The sequence below is a fragment of the Falco biarmicus genome, chromosome Z (genome assembly GCF_023638135.1).
Source record: "Falco biarmicus isolate bFalBia1 chromosome Z, bFalBia1.pri, whole genome shotgun sequence".
NCBI lineage: Eukaryota > Metazoa > Chordata > Aves > Falconiformes > Falconidae > Falco > Falco biarmicus.
The window spans coordinates 81,367,407-81,383,435 of NC_079311.1; the positions used below are offsets into that span (position 1 = coordinate 81,367,407).

A 16,029-nucleotide genomic window follows, 5' to 3' on the forward strand; every position below is an offset into this window, starting at 1 on the left:
CTTCAGCTCATTAAATTATCTGTATGACTAAAACGATGCGTCGAAGTTACTTTAATGCTTTCAGATTTAGAGACAATAAAAAACAATATAACCCCTTGATTTCACTCACTGTTCAGATTTGCTACCCTGTGGTATTTCTGATGAAAATGACTTCATAGATGAGGTTTACAATGCATTTATTAAATATAACTATCTAGTCAATTGCTGTTAGACCAAGTGTTAGTTGCTGCATTGACTGGTATATAAGCATGATAAATTGATTTGTCTGGCAAACACTCTTTGCTTCTCTCCAGTGAAAACAAAAACAGTGAATATTATGTATTCAGTTAAATCAGTTACTAAAATAATGTAATTCAGAAAATGACCAAAAATAGGATTAAAATCATTCGCTTGTGAGATACAAGACAAATCATGTTTACAAAGTTATTCAAACCTAAGACTAAAATTCTCCAAGTCACTATATTCATAATATAACCTAATTAGTGAAGATATAACAGTAGTATGTTATTATTTTGAAAGTCTGAATAAAATGCACAAAACGAGTGCTTAATAATTGTAGGTGGCATTTGATCTAGTGTCTTAAAAATGTTTATTAAAGACTACCTTCAAATTAGGAAGTGCTTCCTTGGAAATAAAAAGTTAATTGACATACTAGTGCATTTAATAAAAATGGCCATACTGAATACACAGAAGAGGCTCCTTTAATTGAGTACAAACTGCAAATACCAGGCATGAAACTATATGCAATGACGTGTTTATATCTAGATATCCACTGGCAGTTTGCAGTGAAGACTTGTCCAAATTTACCATCTGATTTAGAACAGTACTCCATGTGTAACAATACTACGTACAGTGTGTTGGTATGTGTAATTGCCTGCACTTTTAAAATACTGCAACTCTCTACCTGGAGATGTATTTGTGTTCTGTCCAAAACACCACATCCGCAAGGCAGGGAACCCTCTTAAACGAACTTAATAGAAGAGTAAGGAAATTTCAAATGCGTAACTATCTTTGCTCGTTTTACTTCTAATTTGTCAGGCATATAAAAGCCTCTATATATAACTTCAGTTGCCAGACAATTATTGTACACATATGTTCTACCGCAAAGAGCTCTGATATTTCTTTTATCATGAATCAGGACTTCTGTTTTTATGGAATGCAGAACTTGCCCATATAGTACTACTACAGCCAAATAAACAAAGAAATCCTCCGGTTAAATTTCAGGGACTCTTCAAAACCAGTCAGATATTTAGAAAGAAAATGCCCCATCTTCCACCAGGACAAGAAACTAGCCCGAAGATTTTAATTCACAAAAAAATATTCTATCAGCAAACAGTGATCTCTAATACTAAAGAGTTCTTTTCCCGGAAGAGGATGGTGTTGATACTCGGACACTCGCTTATTTATTTATTTAATTTAAGCAGCCTTCAATTCTTACTCACTAAATTAATTCTCACACAACATGTTTTGAAAATAATTTCTGATGTACAAAAGATAGCATCTGAAATTGTAAACAAAAATCTGCAATGCTCAGCTTACAAAAGAAAAAATTTAAGCTAGCTCACCCTGAACAGAGGAAAAACGTCAAGGTTTCTTTTTTTTTTAAAGAAAAAAAATCATAACTGTATGGAAATACTGTGAAAATGTCCCAGACTTGTGGAAATAATAATAATAATAATAACAACAATAGCTAGCACCTAGGAATAATTCTGCTCAAATCTGAATGATTCTGCTCCCTAGAAGAGATTTAACACAACCACAACAAAGGTAATGCGTATGGATAAATAACTAACAACATTTTAACTATGTATGAAACAGAAATGTTACATACTTGAGCCAGTAAAATGTCCACTTGCCAAGGAAGTTGGTCCATTTTTCCCACTGCTCACAGGAGGTGAAAACATCTAAAAAAAACAAACAGGCATTACTACTAGAAAACAAGAGATTCCCGAGTCCACTGAGTCAAAAGTTCCTTCCACATTTGCTGTGAACTACATTAATAGTTTGTCTACCACAAAACAGCATCCCCACAGACCTGAAAACAAGTCAATATTTCTTATGGCCCCCACCAGCCCCTCACCACCATCATCAAGTTTTTATTAGGCTCATTAGCTCCCCAAACAATATTCACTTCCCGAACAGTTTGAGCAATCCCAGTCCCCAGCAGTGTTATCCAGGCTGGGAAGCGGGGCTCGCTCCCCTTTCCAACTCTCAAGCTGACAAAGGCGAAAAAAGTTTTTTTGTTGAAACCTTGGCCATAAATGTAGCAATGTCCATTTCCATCCCGCTTTAGGATTTGCCTGTCATATGTGAACCCAAATAATAATAATGCAAAGTGCCACCTGCCCTAAATTCTCATTTTGTCTCTAACACGAGAGCAATTTGAAGCAAGGCTCTCTCCCTCTCCCCCTCTCTCTCCCTCTCTCTTGCTCCCTCTCTCTCTCCCTAGCATTTATTTCGACCCTAATTGGTTTCTCTCTTCTTCGACGTGTCTAGTGGATAATACGCACCTTCCCTGAGTCAGAGCCTGCAAAAAGCGAAGGAACAAATGGAAAAAGTGCAACAAGCAAAGAGGGGGCTGCAAAGCTGCCTCAGGCTGTGTTTCCTGGCCAAACTTCCCCAAGCCATTCCTCCACAGCAAAGTCTGGAGCAGCAGCAGCAGCACCAGCCTGAAGCAGCCTCATTTACACGGGAAAGGGGGGGGGAGGGAAGTTGGGGGGGGTGTAGGTTTTTGCGGGGTGTTGCTGGTCTTTAGGAACATACATGCGTCTCACAGCAAACTGATTCTCCCCTGAAATAAATAAATAAGTCGATAGATAGATACTCTTGACATATTGGGGGGGGGGGGGGGGGGGGGAGAGGAAGGAAGGGGCTGGGAGGGGGAGCCTGACAAAACTAGACAAGTGCACACGTCCGGATTAACGTTTGGCCTCCAAACCAGCCCGGCCAGGAACAGCCCAAAGAGACAAAAAAGTACTTTTTACCAAAAAAAAAAAACAAACAAAAAAAACCCCACTATCTAGCTGGGGGGCTTCAGAGGAGACTGGAGCAGTTTTAATGACAGCAGAAGCCATATGAGATTTCAGTGAAAACTTTAAACTGAGACAGTCATGGATTTCTTTGCACTTTCCATGTGCCAAAAAATGAAACAAGGGAAGAACTGAAAATAGAATATAAGCAACTAATTAGCAATTAATTAGTTCATGTGCCAACAACGCTATAAAATGTAAAGCACAATAAAAGTGTTAGATATTGTTATTAACTAATGATGAGAAATGTTCGGTTTTAGGGCTGTCTCTCTTTATATGAATTATTTTAGATATCCAAGACATTAAAATAAGCTGTGAACACGATTGCATCTCCCATCACATACAGTAAGAAATAATAAAAAGACTAATTATTTTTTTTTAAGCAGGAAGATATTTACCATGGTTCTAGCTGCTGATTAAAAATTGCCCAATGTACTTAGATCACAGTTTTGTTTTGATTTTGTTGGTTTGGGTTTTGGTTTGGTTTTTGGTTTTTTTGGTTTTTTTTAGTTTAACAGATCAGCTAGAAGATATTTTTTTACAGCTGTTGTTAATTTCCACCGCTGTTTCTTACCGCACTGAAATCCAGTAAATCACTCAGTTCTTTGTCCGTCCCTAAGGCAGCCATTCGCTGTTGGTGATGCATTTTAGCAAAATCACACAAACCTAGAAACATGGAAATAACCGCAATCAGAAACCCAGTCCCGAGCCTTGCAGGAAATACAATCGGATTTTTCAGGGGGGTGGGGGTGGGTAGTTGAAAAGAAGGGAGGGAAAAAAAATGGAGGGGCAGCAAAAACAACAACAACAAAAAAGCGATATTGTATTTCCAAAGAGGCGATCGAAACCCGGTAACATCCACTCTAAACCCAAATCCGGAGGAGAAAAAAAAAGAAAAAGCCTCGCTCCTGGAGCATCATTTATGCAACAGGAGGTTCAGCGAGGAATGAATGAGGATCCCAGAGAAGAAAACTACAGCCATCCGCTCCCAACTTTTTCCCCTTCTCCTTCTTCCACGCAAAGTAGCGTTTAGAGGCAGAAACGGCAAACAGCAATAACAGCAATGAGGGAAAAAAAAAAAAAAAAAAAGAGCGAGAGAGCGAAAGCGCGATGCAAAGTCGCAGGCTACGGAGGCGCCGGTGCGGAGGGACGCGGGGCGGGGGTGGCAGGGCCGGGAGGGAAGCAGAGAGGAGGCTTTAACAATTAGCCCCAATTTCTAATTTGCGGGGAGGAGGGGGGTTAATAACAACAACCCAGGAGCGGCTCGGGCCTGTGCGGAGTCATCGGCTCCCTCCGAGCGCCCGGGGGGAGGGGAGGCGAGGCGAGGGAGAGGAAGGGAAGGGAAGGGAAGGGGCGCGGGGCGCGGAGCGGAGCCGAGCCCGGCGCAGCGGTCGCCTTGCCCGCCGCAGCCCCGCTCCCCACCGCCGCTGCGCGCCCTGCCCTGTCCTGCCCCGCCGGCAGCACCGGGAGCGCGGGGCCGCTGCGCCGCTCCGTACCCGCCGATCACAGAGCTGCAGCTCCCGGGCAGCCGCCGACTCCCGCCCGCGCCGCACTTTTGCGGGGTTTATACTTTAAATTTCCCCAGCTCGCGCACATACACATGGCAAAGCGAGTTTATACGAGGCTGCAAATACACGTGATGCGGAGACTTTGCCAACAGGAACAATATTTTTTCCCTTTGTATTATCCAGTCCATTTTTTTTTTATTCTGCTTTGTTTTGTTTTGTTTGTGACCCCCCGTCCTCCCCCCCCCCCCCCCCCCCCGTGCTTACAGCTAAATTTCAAGCCCGAGGGGGGTGGGGGGTTCGATTTACAGAGAGCATTGCTGCAAACTTCGCAAAAATCGGCCCTTTGATTTGCTTTACGCTCAAGTTTCTGGGGACGATGCCAGCGGCCCCCTCCCCCCTCAGCATGTTACACTTTTATTTTACATTTTGCTATTACAGGCCCGACACACTTCACAAAAAACTAGTTCGACTTCATTTTACGGTAGGAAAGAAAGCACCAAGTTATCATGCTTAGCGTTTGCACCTTAGTGTGTATCTCACACATATAATTACACCCTGTATATAGCATGTATATTTATACACACGAGCAATTATGTGTGCACAACACGCGGTGTACTTCCTATTTGCATTTACACATCGAATAACTTGCACCTCTTTTTAAGTAACGCATTGGGATCGACAATGTAAAAAAACCCAAAAAACAAAAAACACAGACAAGTTACTCTAACAGCAAATTGTAACTTTACCTTAAATGGCCACAAATATGTTCACAATATTCCAAGGGGGGGGGGGGGGGGGGAGGAACAAAAATAACAAAAACGAAAAAAAAGAAGAGAGGAATCTTCTGCCAAAGTGCTTTATTATCTCACACGTGTGTGACCCTCCAAAACCACGAAAAAGTACTGCAAGTGTCAGTCCTGCTCCGGGGTACTCCACAGATTTACAGGCACCCTACACCTGGCTTTGTTGGGATTTGGGGTTCCCGACCACCAAACGCCCGCCACCAGCTCCCCCACCCAGACAGCCGAGACGCCAGCCAGCCAGCCAGAAAAAAACAAAAACAAAAACAGAAAAAAAAAAAAGGAAAGAAAAAAAAAGAAGGTCCGACAACTTTTCCCTCTATTGTTTTTACAAACACATGGTGACTGACAATCTGCGAGCGCCGTGGCTGCTCGGGGACTTTCCCCTCTGTCTTTCCTTAAAAAAAAAAACAACAAAAAAAAAAAAACCAAAAAAAAAAGCAAAACCCCCAGAGCGAGCGCGGAGCCGCCCGTCCCAAACTTGTTCCAAGTTTACAGCGCTCTCCTCCTCCTCCTCCTCCTCACCACCACGGCCTCCCCCGCGGAGACGCGGATAATAGCATCTCTCCCTGGAAGACACATCGCCAGCCGCTCACATCCGGGCAATGCCCGCCGCCTTATAAGCGCCGCCGCCGCGCCGCCGCTCGCAGACAATGACGAGGGAGGGAGGGAGGGAGGCGGGCGGGACGGCGCGGCGCGGCGCGGCGCGGGGCCACCAAGATGGAGGGGCCCGCCGCCCCCCGGCCGCGCCGCTCCGCGCCGCACCGCGCGTCGGTTGGGGGGGGGGGCGTATTGCCCCCCCCCGCCCCCTTCAGGAACCGGAAAGGGGGTTTGTAGGGCTGAGAGCCGCACGGTGGGATCCGCAGGGTGGGTGTGCTTTGCTTATTTTTTGGGGGGGTTTAATATCATGGGGGCAGAGCACACGGTTGTGCTGGTGTTCAAACGGTGACAAAATGAAAATGCAGAAGTGAATGGCGAAAGGGCAAAGGGAACCAGCGTGGGGGGAACCCGAGGAAGCGAGCTGTGCAGGTGGGGACGGAGCACAGCACCCTGGCCTGGAAGAGGTTAGGAGAAATAGCATGTGGGGTGATGCTCCGCATGGCTGTGGACCCCGTGTCTTTCCCTCCACGGCTTCCTCAAGGGTGGCGAGAGACACTCGGTGATGAATGAGAGGCTTTGCACCTGCATTACTTCACTGGGCCTAGAGATGAAAGTGTAAACCCAAAAGCAGTAATAGAAAAAAGCAAAGATGCCTTACATTGAGACCTTTTGTACGGGTGAGCAGGAAGACACCCACACCACTGGGGGACCGGGTAGGATGGCGCCAAGTAGCATCGGGGATGGCCACTGAGGGTGCCTGCCGTGGGGAAAGCAGCATTGTGGTCCCGTGCCTCTGCATGGCCAAGGCTGCTGTCCTTGGGGCGTGCGTGGGGGATAGCAGCTGCACATACACCTCCTATAAAACTTCAGCTTTCCAGATCCCAGGCCTCATTTGCACTGATCTGTATTTTCCCCTAATCCTCTCTTGGGCTGGGAAGTGTCCTCCTTCCCACAGTGTGCCACGCACACGCTGCGGTACACTTGGGTGAGTGTACTCTTCTGCGAGAGCAAGGACACATTATTTGCACCCCATGGTGAAATGGTGAGAGAAAACCAGAAATGACTTAACGTGCCTTTCCAAAGGGCATGGGGTGTAGACATATGGTCTAATACAAAAATACATGACAGCCCTTAACTGTGAAAATGTCACTGGGCCAGCACTGGTGCCCCCTCAGCCACGCTCCAGCATCTGGCCTCTTGGGGACCCATGCTGATGTGAACAAGGCTGCCTTTGGTGTGGCCTGGAGGCTGAGGGAGAGGCTGGTGCCAAGGTGGCCACTGGGGCGCGGGGGTGGCCCTGCCCTCGTGGGTGTTCTCCCATGGCCATTTCACGTAGCTGTGAGGAAGCCGGCCTGGGCAAGGGCTAGCCTCCCTCTGTGGCTGGAGGCTGGGTTCGTTTCTGGGATCAGAGCTGCCCGTAACCCTCCCCAATGGACCCGTCTCTAAGGAGCCCCCAAAGCCACCAGCACCGCCATTTCTCATGCAGAGTAACACTTCAGAGAGAGTACTCATCAGCTTATCCCACTTCTGGCTGAGCTGCTGGCCCTCATGGAGGTCATGATGAAGTCTTCTGTTCTCAGCAGTACCGAAAACAGGGTTGTGTTTGGTGCCTCCAACAACAGCTCCGTCAAGGAGCACTTTGTGCCCCCACCTGCACAGCACCCCTTTCCCGACAGCTTAGCAAAGCTGCAGTGCACTCTGCTTGTGGGGAAGAAGGGCACGGTTCTCCTCAGGGAAAGGTCAGTACCTCACAAGTGAGGCCTGGGGCCTTCCAGAAGGTCCCAAAGGGCCCAGGAGCTGAGGTGCGGGGGACCACGCACTGCCTGCCTCAGATGTCCCCTCACGAGGCCTGGGCCAAAATGGAGCTCCTGCGCAGGTGGGGGCCGGGGTGGCCTGCCCTCCCCTCAGGCGGTAGCCCACCAGCAGCTGGGGCGGTGGGAGCCCCAGGGTGCCATCCCTCAAAGGGACATGCGTGGCTTTTGGAGGGTGAAAGGTGGCAGAGCCCGCCGGAGCAAAGCGGCCATGCCTGGTGGTAGCATAAAGGTACGCAGTGCCCTCGGCCCCGGCTGGCATGGGGACACCCAGGGCAAGGATGTTGGTGGTGAGGGCTGCTTGCTTGCTGTACCCCAGAGCTGGGCGTCGGGGGACTTGGCAGGCTGGTGGGGCTCAAAGCACAGCCATTTCCCTCCATTATTAAAGTTGGGGTTTTTTTCATCTGAGTTGTTATTCGCTTGGTGCCAGCAGTGGTCTTAGTGCTATACGTGGTACAAAGGAAAGGCAGGGCCAGTGCCAAATTGCTTATTGTTTAAAATGTAGATTTTTTTTTTTTTTCCCTCAAAGTGAATTGGTGCAGAGAAAACCGGAGGAAAAAAAGCAATCTAAGCCCAGAGAGGGGGAAGACAAGGCTTTATTTAACTATTTAACCCAGTAACACATCCAGGATCTCTGGATGCCACTGAAATGAAGCGTTAGTCGAGATTAGACCGGAAGGAGCAGGCCTCGTCAGCCCCTGTCTGCATGACCCTCGCTCCCCACACCCGGAAAGGAAGAGGAGAGCAGGGCGGCCGGTGCTCCGATGGCCAGGCTGCAGGGCTCCCAGGCCCTCCCACAAGACATGTTCCCCATGAGGGTCAGGGAATCTTGGAAATCGCACTGTGCAGGCCTGTCCCAGCCCCCTTCCCCAATTTCCAGACGCTTCCTGGGTACCATTTCTGTCTGTTGCGCTCAGCTATTTCAGTGTTGCACGTACCTTGGTTCAGCTTACTACATTTCCTGGCCTGCTGCTGCTCTTCATCATGATTATGCCGGGGTGTCATTTCAGTGTTTCAGAAGAAAGAAATTGTTAATGTAATAATTAGGGATGTAAATTACACCTGATTTGTGCCTGGCCTGTTCGGATATCAACCATGTTTTAGTTCTGGATTAATCAAGTCGTAATTAAATCCATTTTTAATATTAGCAATAACTGAAGCATTAGTGGTATTAAAGCAATATAAAAATGCACTACTTTCAGGGAAAATAGAGGTAAATATAATTATTCACCTCACAACAGTGAAAAATTAATAAACCACAAAATGTAAATTTACGATGACACATAAGACTTCACACATAGTGAAGCTACTTTCTGTAGCAAGACCTTGTCTTTCTGGAGTACACTAGGTTGGCAGACTGAAAATTAATGCGGAAGCTACGGTTAATAATGGGCTATGGTGTTTTGTTTTTAAATTAAATAGGAAAAGGAATAGCACAACTGCTTTACTGGCCCCAGCATTATTTATTTTGCAATTTTAATCCGCTGTATTTTATACTGTCCCCATATGTTCAGTTTTCAGCATGCCACAGAATTTTGTATGGACAATTCGCAAGTGCAGATGTTGCTGAGGACTGAGAGGGGCTGCTGGCAGTTGGGCCTTTTCCCACCTCAGAAGTCATATGAAGCAATTTGGAACCACACGATGTTAGCTGAAGTGCTCTGTTAACATGGTAAGTGGTGTTACAAGTATGAGCATTCGATAAAGATTCACATCTTGAGGTTCCTGAATGTGTCCATTAACTGTAAGTCTCCAAAGACATGTTTTCACCCTGTCTGTAGATTTTAATAGCAGGATAGCGAAGTACTAGACTGCATTTTGTTCCAGTTTGGGGCTATGATTGTGCCCTTTTTCATTCCTAGAAAAATCCATCAAAATGTGGCCTTGTCATAAAGCTGTGAAAAAGTTGAGCATGCACATGTTCAGTGGATACTCTTTATGGATTTGCAGATAAGCTTTTCGGAAATTTTATCAGACTATTTTCAAAATAAATTGATTATTGTTACAAAGTGCTGTGTTGCTACAATAACTGATGCAATGGAAGAACCCATGTGGAAATTGATAATTCTGGCGGCACGGCATGCACAGCCTGCATATGGTGCCATTAACGAGTCCTAGGGCCACGCACCAAATGACAGCAACTAAACAAGCGGCTGCGTGGCAGTTTGCTCAGTGAGCACGATCCACTCCATACACAGGACCAGGCAGGGGTCCTCTGGAAGAAAATGGCATGTGATGAAGTTATTAATGTCTGTGTCGAAAATGTGTGGTGAAGAAGCTGGCTGCAGCTATGGTGTTGATGTTCTCCAGTCCAACTCCACAAGCACTACTGATGGAAGGGCTGCTACTGCCTGGCTCTCTGTGTTGACTTGTCTGTGAGATGCTTCTTCTCCCAGGACTTTCCTGGCCATGCTCAGCCACAGGACTCAGTGGGCCCTCCGCCGAGATGGAAGGCATGCAGCACCGTCCTGCATCTTGCCCCACAGCAGTATTTTCGCCCTGCCAGCAGTGCAGTGGCTGCCCAGGAGCAAGGGAGAAGGGTGCAGGCTCTGCTGCTCAGCAAGTTCTCTGCGTGATGGCTTTGCACAAGCAGATAAAAAGAGAAAGAGCCATGGTGGGGACAGGACAATAATTAAGACAGAGGTCTTTTCTGAACTTTTTTCCTGTTGAGTTACTTTTAAAGGAATGAAGCTGAAACCACAACATTTTTGCTAATGACCCCTTCTTCGACAAGTCTTGCCTTTCTTTGCTTGGCTAGGTTTTAAGTAATGTGTAGTGAATGGTAATATTCAAAAACTCCGTATTTTCTTCACTTATTTACTCTTTAAGACTGAAAATGGGCAGGGGACTGTAGGCCACACAGAGCTATAAAATATTACACTTCACTTTATTCATAATGGTGTTTTAGATACTGAGTGCTGAACCACCAGAATAGAAAAGCAAGTTAATAGTTTTTGCAAGGTTAGGAATAAGAAAATAAGACCTGATGGGTTTCTTTAAAAAAGTCTAACTCCTGGATGCCCAGCCTGTGCTCTGTGAAGCTTCACTGTATGTGAACTCACCACTTGTGTGTGACTGTGCTGAGAGTCCATGGGAGTGTCAGCGAGCTAGCAGTAGTAAATTTAGGGACCCATCACCAAAATGAAGTCCAGGTATTGCAGAGCTGTTCTAAGAAAAAGCCTTAGAAGTGTTTGTTCCAGGCAGAGACGGTAGTGGCCTGTATTTTTAGGCTAGATAACACATGCCTGTGAAAAAGTTACTACTGATCTTTTTTGGGAGAAAGTCTAACCACCCTCAGTGTTTGAGATGTGTCAGGATTCAGGATGGGTGAATTATAAACTGGTAAAAATTGTTATTTCTCTTCTTTCACTTGCAGTTGCTTAAATAGACCAGAATAGTCGCTGCCCAGGGCCACGCTGCCCTTAGAGCCAGGGAGTGGAGCCTCAACTCAGAGATTACAGATAGTTGATGGAGCATAGTGGATGACCAAGCTTGTCTCCTCAGCCATGCGTCAGAGCCGTACCATCCAAACCCTGTTGGCATCCCAAGAGGTAGGAACTAGTTCAACACCAAACGGGGGGTGGGAATGGAAGAAAAAAAAAAAAAAAAAGGCTTATGAAAGGTTTCTAGAACTACCCAATGGTACCAGTGTGCCTCCTGACATCTGTGATGGCACACCCTTGAGAAGAGGTGGAGGCAACGGAGATGACTAGATGGGGCCAAGATAGTCTAATTAATTTTCTCTCCTGCTAATTTTGTAGATTAAAGAGATGTGATCCAGAGCTGCCATGTTAGTCTTTGCAACGAAGCAGGGATGGAACTAAGTCAAACTTAATAAATTGTATAGAATAACCCCCCTAACCACTAAACTGTTTGCTTCCTCCAACCTCCCCCTGCAAAAAAAAAAATAATCTTAATTGTATCATTAAATATGTATGTTTTATATAGTCTGTAGTTTATTTTAGAATTATAAGCATTTTTAAGTCTCTTCTTCTTCACAAGTATGTATGGCCTCATCCACATTTGCAGGGAGCCTTGAATCTGTAGTCCATTGTGTAAATATTTTTAGGAGTTAAATCGCATAGTCATTGGGTCATAATTGTCATTAGAATGAATGGGAGGTTTAAGTAAGGACTGAAAACTTTCACCATGGTAAAACTTCAGGGGACAAAGAAAATGAACAAAGAAATTTCCTGAGGAGAACCTCAAAATCCTTGCTGCAAACTTTAGTGACAGAAGTCTGAGGGGATGAAGTGAAGAAAGAAATTTGGCATTTGCAGATCAAAATGCTTTCACTGATGTCGTCAGGAGTATTTGGAGTGTCCTTTTGTCACCTGTACATCTGGCACTTTGTTTAAAGTCTTACGACACTTCAGCACCCTACAGGTGACATTCCTTTATCAGCTTTTTCCCTTAACATTATTCTTCTCGTTGTTTTGAAGTTGAAATGTTTTGGTTTCCCTTGTATATTTAATAATATGTTTCTTTAATAGCAAAGAATAAAACATTTGTCAAGGTCTGGCCCTTAGGTCTTTAAAGCTGAGGATTTTACACCTCTTCTTCAAGCTTAACAGAGTCCAGCACCCTCTGATCAGAGGAGGTTGTACAAGTCAGTGTCAGTAGTTTTGGAAAACATCGCTATAGAAATTCATAATGGCTGTTGAATTCTGTGCTTATGGTTTCTGTCACAAGAGATCTGTACTGCAGTATGAGGTCTGGGGACTGAAAAATGTGCATGACAGGAATATAGTGGAAAATGGTGGTATCATGGACTGGCCAAGATCAGTAAGAATATCATAAGACTTTGTGTTTTCCTGAGAGGAAGGTACAGAGAGGGGGGGGAAACCCCCCCAAACCTAATTTTTGGTTAACCTTGCTAACTGAAGTTTGGAGTGCATGCTCAGAATTACAGTTGTGAGCTATGCAATCTATTTTCTAACATCTAACAAGTAGCAATTGAGCTTTTAATTGGCTCAGAGCCATGTCTTCCCACAAAACAGTTTCATTTTAGCAAGGAGTAGTTGAAGGTAACGCTCTTTTGGTGTCATCACCCTAGGGAGCAGTCGGTGTGCGTTGCCTTGTCCAGTTTAGGAAGGTGTTTTAGAGATGGGTGATTTCCTTGTTTGCAGGATTGAAAATTTTTTGATCAGTGGGGTATCTGTCGCTGTCCCACCCAGCTATTACTAGCACTCTATCCACAGCATTTCTTTGAAGCTCAGAAAATCGTGAGATCATGACTGCCACGGTATGAGCACCTCACCAGCTACTGCCTCTCTGCTGGCAGAAGTCTGACCTTGTACAGCTCCTGGGCAGTCTCATTATGTTCAGCTTGACCACAGAAACAAAACTGGTGCCTTCACCTTTCTTCCTTTCTCAGACATGACTGGTTTTGGAAAGGATGACTTGAGAGTTTGGAGGGAAATTCTGAGAGATCATATTAGGATTTATGTAAGTAGGAAATGTTTTTCAAAGTAAAGCAGAATGTGACTAAAGAATTGTGGTACCAGAATCACATTCTGCAGGGATGCTTCTTCACAGAAAAGAGGTGTCTCTTTTTGGTTTATCTGAACTAATTTTTACAGTATATAAAACAAATCTAGAAAATAGCACTCTTCTTTCAGAATAATAATATTCACTAGAGTTATTCTAGAGTAGGCTCTGAGTAGACTCCCTTTATTAAGAAGCTTCATTTTAGAAGCTTAATCTATAGGTACGTATTGTGAGGTTTATGATAAGTAGTGTAGTTTAGTAAACATATATCCAGTACAGTCTCATTTCCACAGAAACAAAGAAACCAAATTAATACTTCATCTAACCTCACTAATTTTGGTACAGTTTAATTAAGAATAGGTTTCATCTATTGCATCAAAAATATTTGTTCTCCAGTTTCCATGGAAAGATAATATAGGAGGGAGAAAAATATTCTTCTGTACTTCTGTGAATTCCTATTAAAAATTTGGTTTACTTTCCTATTCCCTAGTGGAAGAGTATGTTTGATTTCAATTAAAGTGAAATGTCATAATTTTAGGACATGCTGCATAGTTTTAACGGGTATGCAATACCTTAGTCCATTAGGGAGAAGGCAGTGGGTTTGGAAAAAGGCCAATAGGTACAGGGAATGTTTCACATTCACGGTGGAAGTAGTCACGTACATGCATTCTACCAGCGCACTGCAGGGGCAATGGGTTTCCTCTTGCCCACTTCCTTTGTAATTGCAGGGTTTAGGGCTATCTCTGTTAGACCTTTCTGGTGATGGATTTCCTAAATCCTTCAGCCTCATCATCAGTTTCATGGATCTGAGCAGTCATGGCCCAGCTGGAAATGCTGTGTGCTGTAACCAGCCGCTGTGTTCGTGGGCAGCAGTGGCATTCAGTGATATTTTATTCTTAATAAGACCGTACAGTATGTTCTGTAAGTGAGGAAAGTCCACATTAGTGAATTTTACCATACAAAAATTTTTTTTGTAAAAAATGCAGTATGCCATTGAAAGCATCATCATACATGCTATTCTTTAATTCAGAAGAGGGTTTCCATGTTTTGGGTTTTTTTTACCATTTAAGTTTGTCATGTAAAAATTTCTTTTTGAGTCAAACTGCAATGACGTTAGTTCTGTCCATTTACCTCAGTCAAGTAAATGGGCATATGTAGGTACTTACAGAAATACATAGGTCATGATGACAGCTTGGCTAAGAATACAAAATGTGCAATAAAGCAATTTCTTATAAAGATTTCAACGGGTATCTTTAATATTTCCTAAAGAACAAGCATCTGGAAAAGATGTTTTTCCCCTGGAAACATTTTAAATTTTTTTTTTTTTTCATTAAATGATAGGGAGATGTTATTTGGAGGTGTATTATAGCTGATTAACTTAGTGAAAAACCAGTAAACCGAACATTTTTGTTGTTACTGTTTGTCTACTACTATTCATCTGGTTGCTGATTAAAGTACAGCAAAATATTCTACTTATAATAATATAATTTATGGCTTTCCTTAAAAAGCTGAGAAATAAAGATAGGACATGTTTGGTATGAGATGTGCCACCTAAAATGTCCATTTCACTCAAAAATGTATGTCAAATGTTCAGGCTTCTGGATGAATTTGGTGTGCTGATGAGTGTCATCGCTGCCAATCTGCACGTGCAGTCATTCTGCAGGACCAAGCCCTTTTTTTGGGTGAAAGAGGTTGTTTCTCTGTAGGTTTGGAACTGAATCAACATAGTATATGTATGAAACAAACTGTTCTTTTCTTCCTTTGGGTTTTATGTCTTTTCTATTCTTTCTTCTAATTTGGAATTGTGGGTAGTCATAAATACAACTGGATGGATATCAGAACTACCAGTTCAAATACAATGCTGTTGTAATGTTTGAAGATAAATGTTATTTTTTAAGTAGAGGAAGAAGTTTTGAGCTATGAGATAGCATCATAACATAACTTTTCATAAAAAGATGTATTTGAAAAGTATAACTCTGAGTGTGTTTTGTAAAATGTTTAATGCCCTAATTTTTCCTATGTCAAAATTTCAACTAATTATTAAATTTTATTTTAAATTCTTATTTCTAATATGGAAAATAAAATTTCTTGATCACCCACTACTATGTCAGAAAACTACACCATGTAATTTCTTCCATGAAGTATGAGAATCATCTTAAAACTACGTGGAATTTTACTGTATTGCTCTCTGGAAATCTGCTGCAGAAACTCAGTCCTTTGATTAATAAAAAAGAATCTTTTCATTCCTCATGTAAACATAAGCATGACAACATTTTTATTAGTATCATCCTGTAACTTAAGTAGTGCTTTCTCTCTTGTGTTTGTTTCTTGAGTTTTTTTATGAATAATACTACTGATCAGGCTAGGATAAATTTTAAGTTCCTTACACTATAGATTCTCCATTCTCTTCTAAATAGCCCTTCCCTGCCTCTTTTTCATCTTGAATTCATCTTTTCTGAACAAGTTGACTAGAATTACATACAGCATTCCACATATGGTCCTTGTAGGCTCTTGTACAATGAAATTAATGGTTGCCTACACCTGCTAGAAATAACCTGGATCACATCCTAGGATCGTATTGATAACTGATAATTATCTTACAATTGAGTAGTATGTCCAGATCATTCTCCTGTATTATTTCTAACTGGTGTCTGCTGGGTTATAGCTTTTTTGTTATGATTATCAAACTGGTAGACTTACCTTACCTAATCTTAGCAGGCCAGGTGTGGATCCTTAGCTCTAAAAGAGGTGTCAAGAATAGCTGTGCTGAATCACTCTCTGGAGGGTTCGC

At 43.6% G+C, this 16,029-nt stretch overlaps 1 protein-coding gene and 1 long non-coding RNA gene across 25 annotated transcripts in view; one reads left to right on the forward strand and one right to left on the reverse strand.

The window, feature by feature from the left end:
• TCF4 (transcription factor 4) overlaps positions 1-5,576 on the reverse strand; it is a 240,339-nt gene extending 234,763 nt beyond the window's left edge. For 8 of the 21 annotated variants that reach the window (XM_056323843.1, XM_056323841.1, XM_056323842.1 and 5 more), the window contains exons 1-3: positions 4,283-4,300; positions 3,604-3,695; positions 1,832-1,904 (exon numbers count right to left, since the gene is read on the reverse strand). In XM_056323843.1, the coding sequence (XP_056179818.1) occupies positions 1,832-1,904; positions 3,604-3,675 (145 nt within the window). In that variant the 5' untranslated portion in view covers positions 3,676-3,695; positions 4,283-4,300. Of the gene's footprint in view, positions 1-1,831; positions 1,905-2,250; positions 2,384-2,510; positions 2,632-3,603; positions 4,200-4,282; positions 4,301-4,525; positions 4,545-5,283 lie in introns of those variants that run through there. The other 13 variants (XM_056323853.1, XM_056323848.1, XM_056323847.1 and 10 more) reach the window with 8 other exon arrangements.
• Positions 5,577-6,134: 558 nt separating this feature from the next.
• LOC130143079 (uncharacterized) overlaps positions 6,135-16,029 on the forward strand; it is a 28,896-nt gene continuing 19,001 nt past the window's right edge. Inside the window, exons 1-3 of one of the 4 annotated variants that reach the window (XR_008819631.1) lie at positions 6,135-6,204; positions 9,263-9,420; positions 11,125-11,299. This is a non-coding gene — a long non-coding RNA (uncharacterized LOC130143079). Of the gene's footprint in view, positions 6,205-9,262; positions 9,467-11,124; positions 12,069-16,029 lie in introns of those variants that run through there. The other 3 variants (XR_008819629.1, XR_008819630.1, XR_008819628.1) reach the window with 3 other exon arrangements.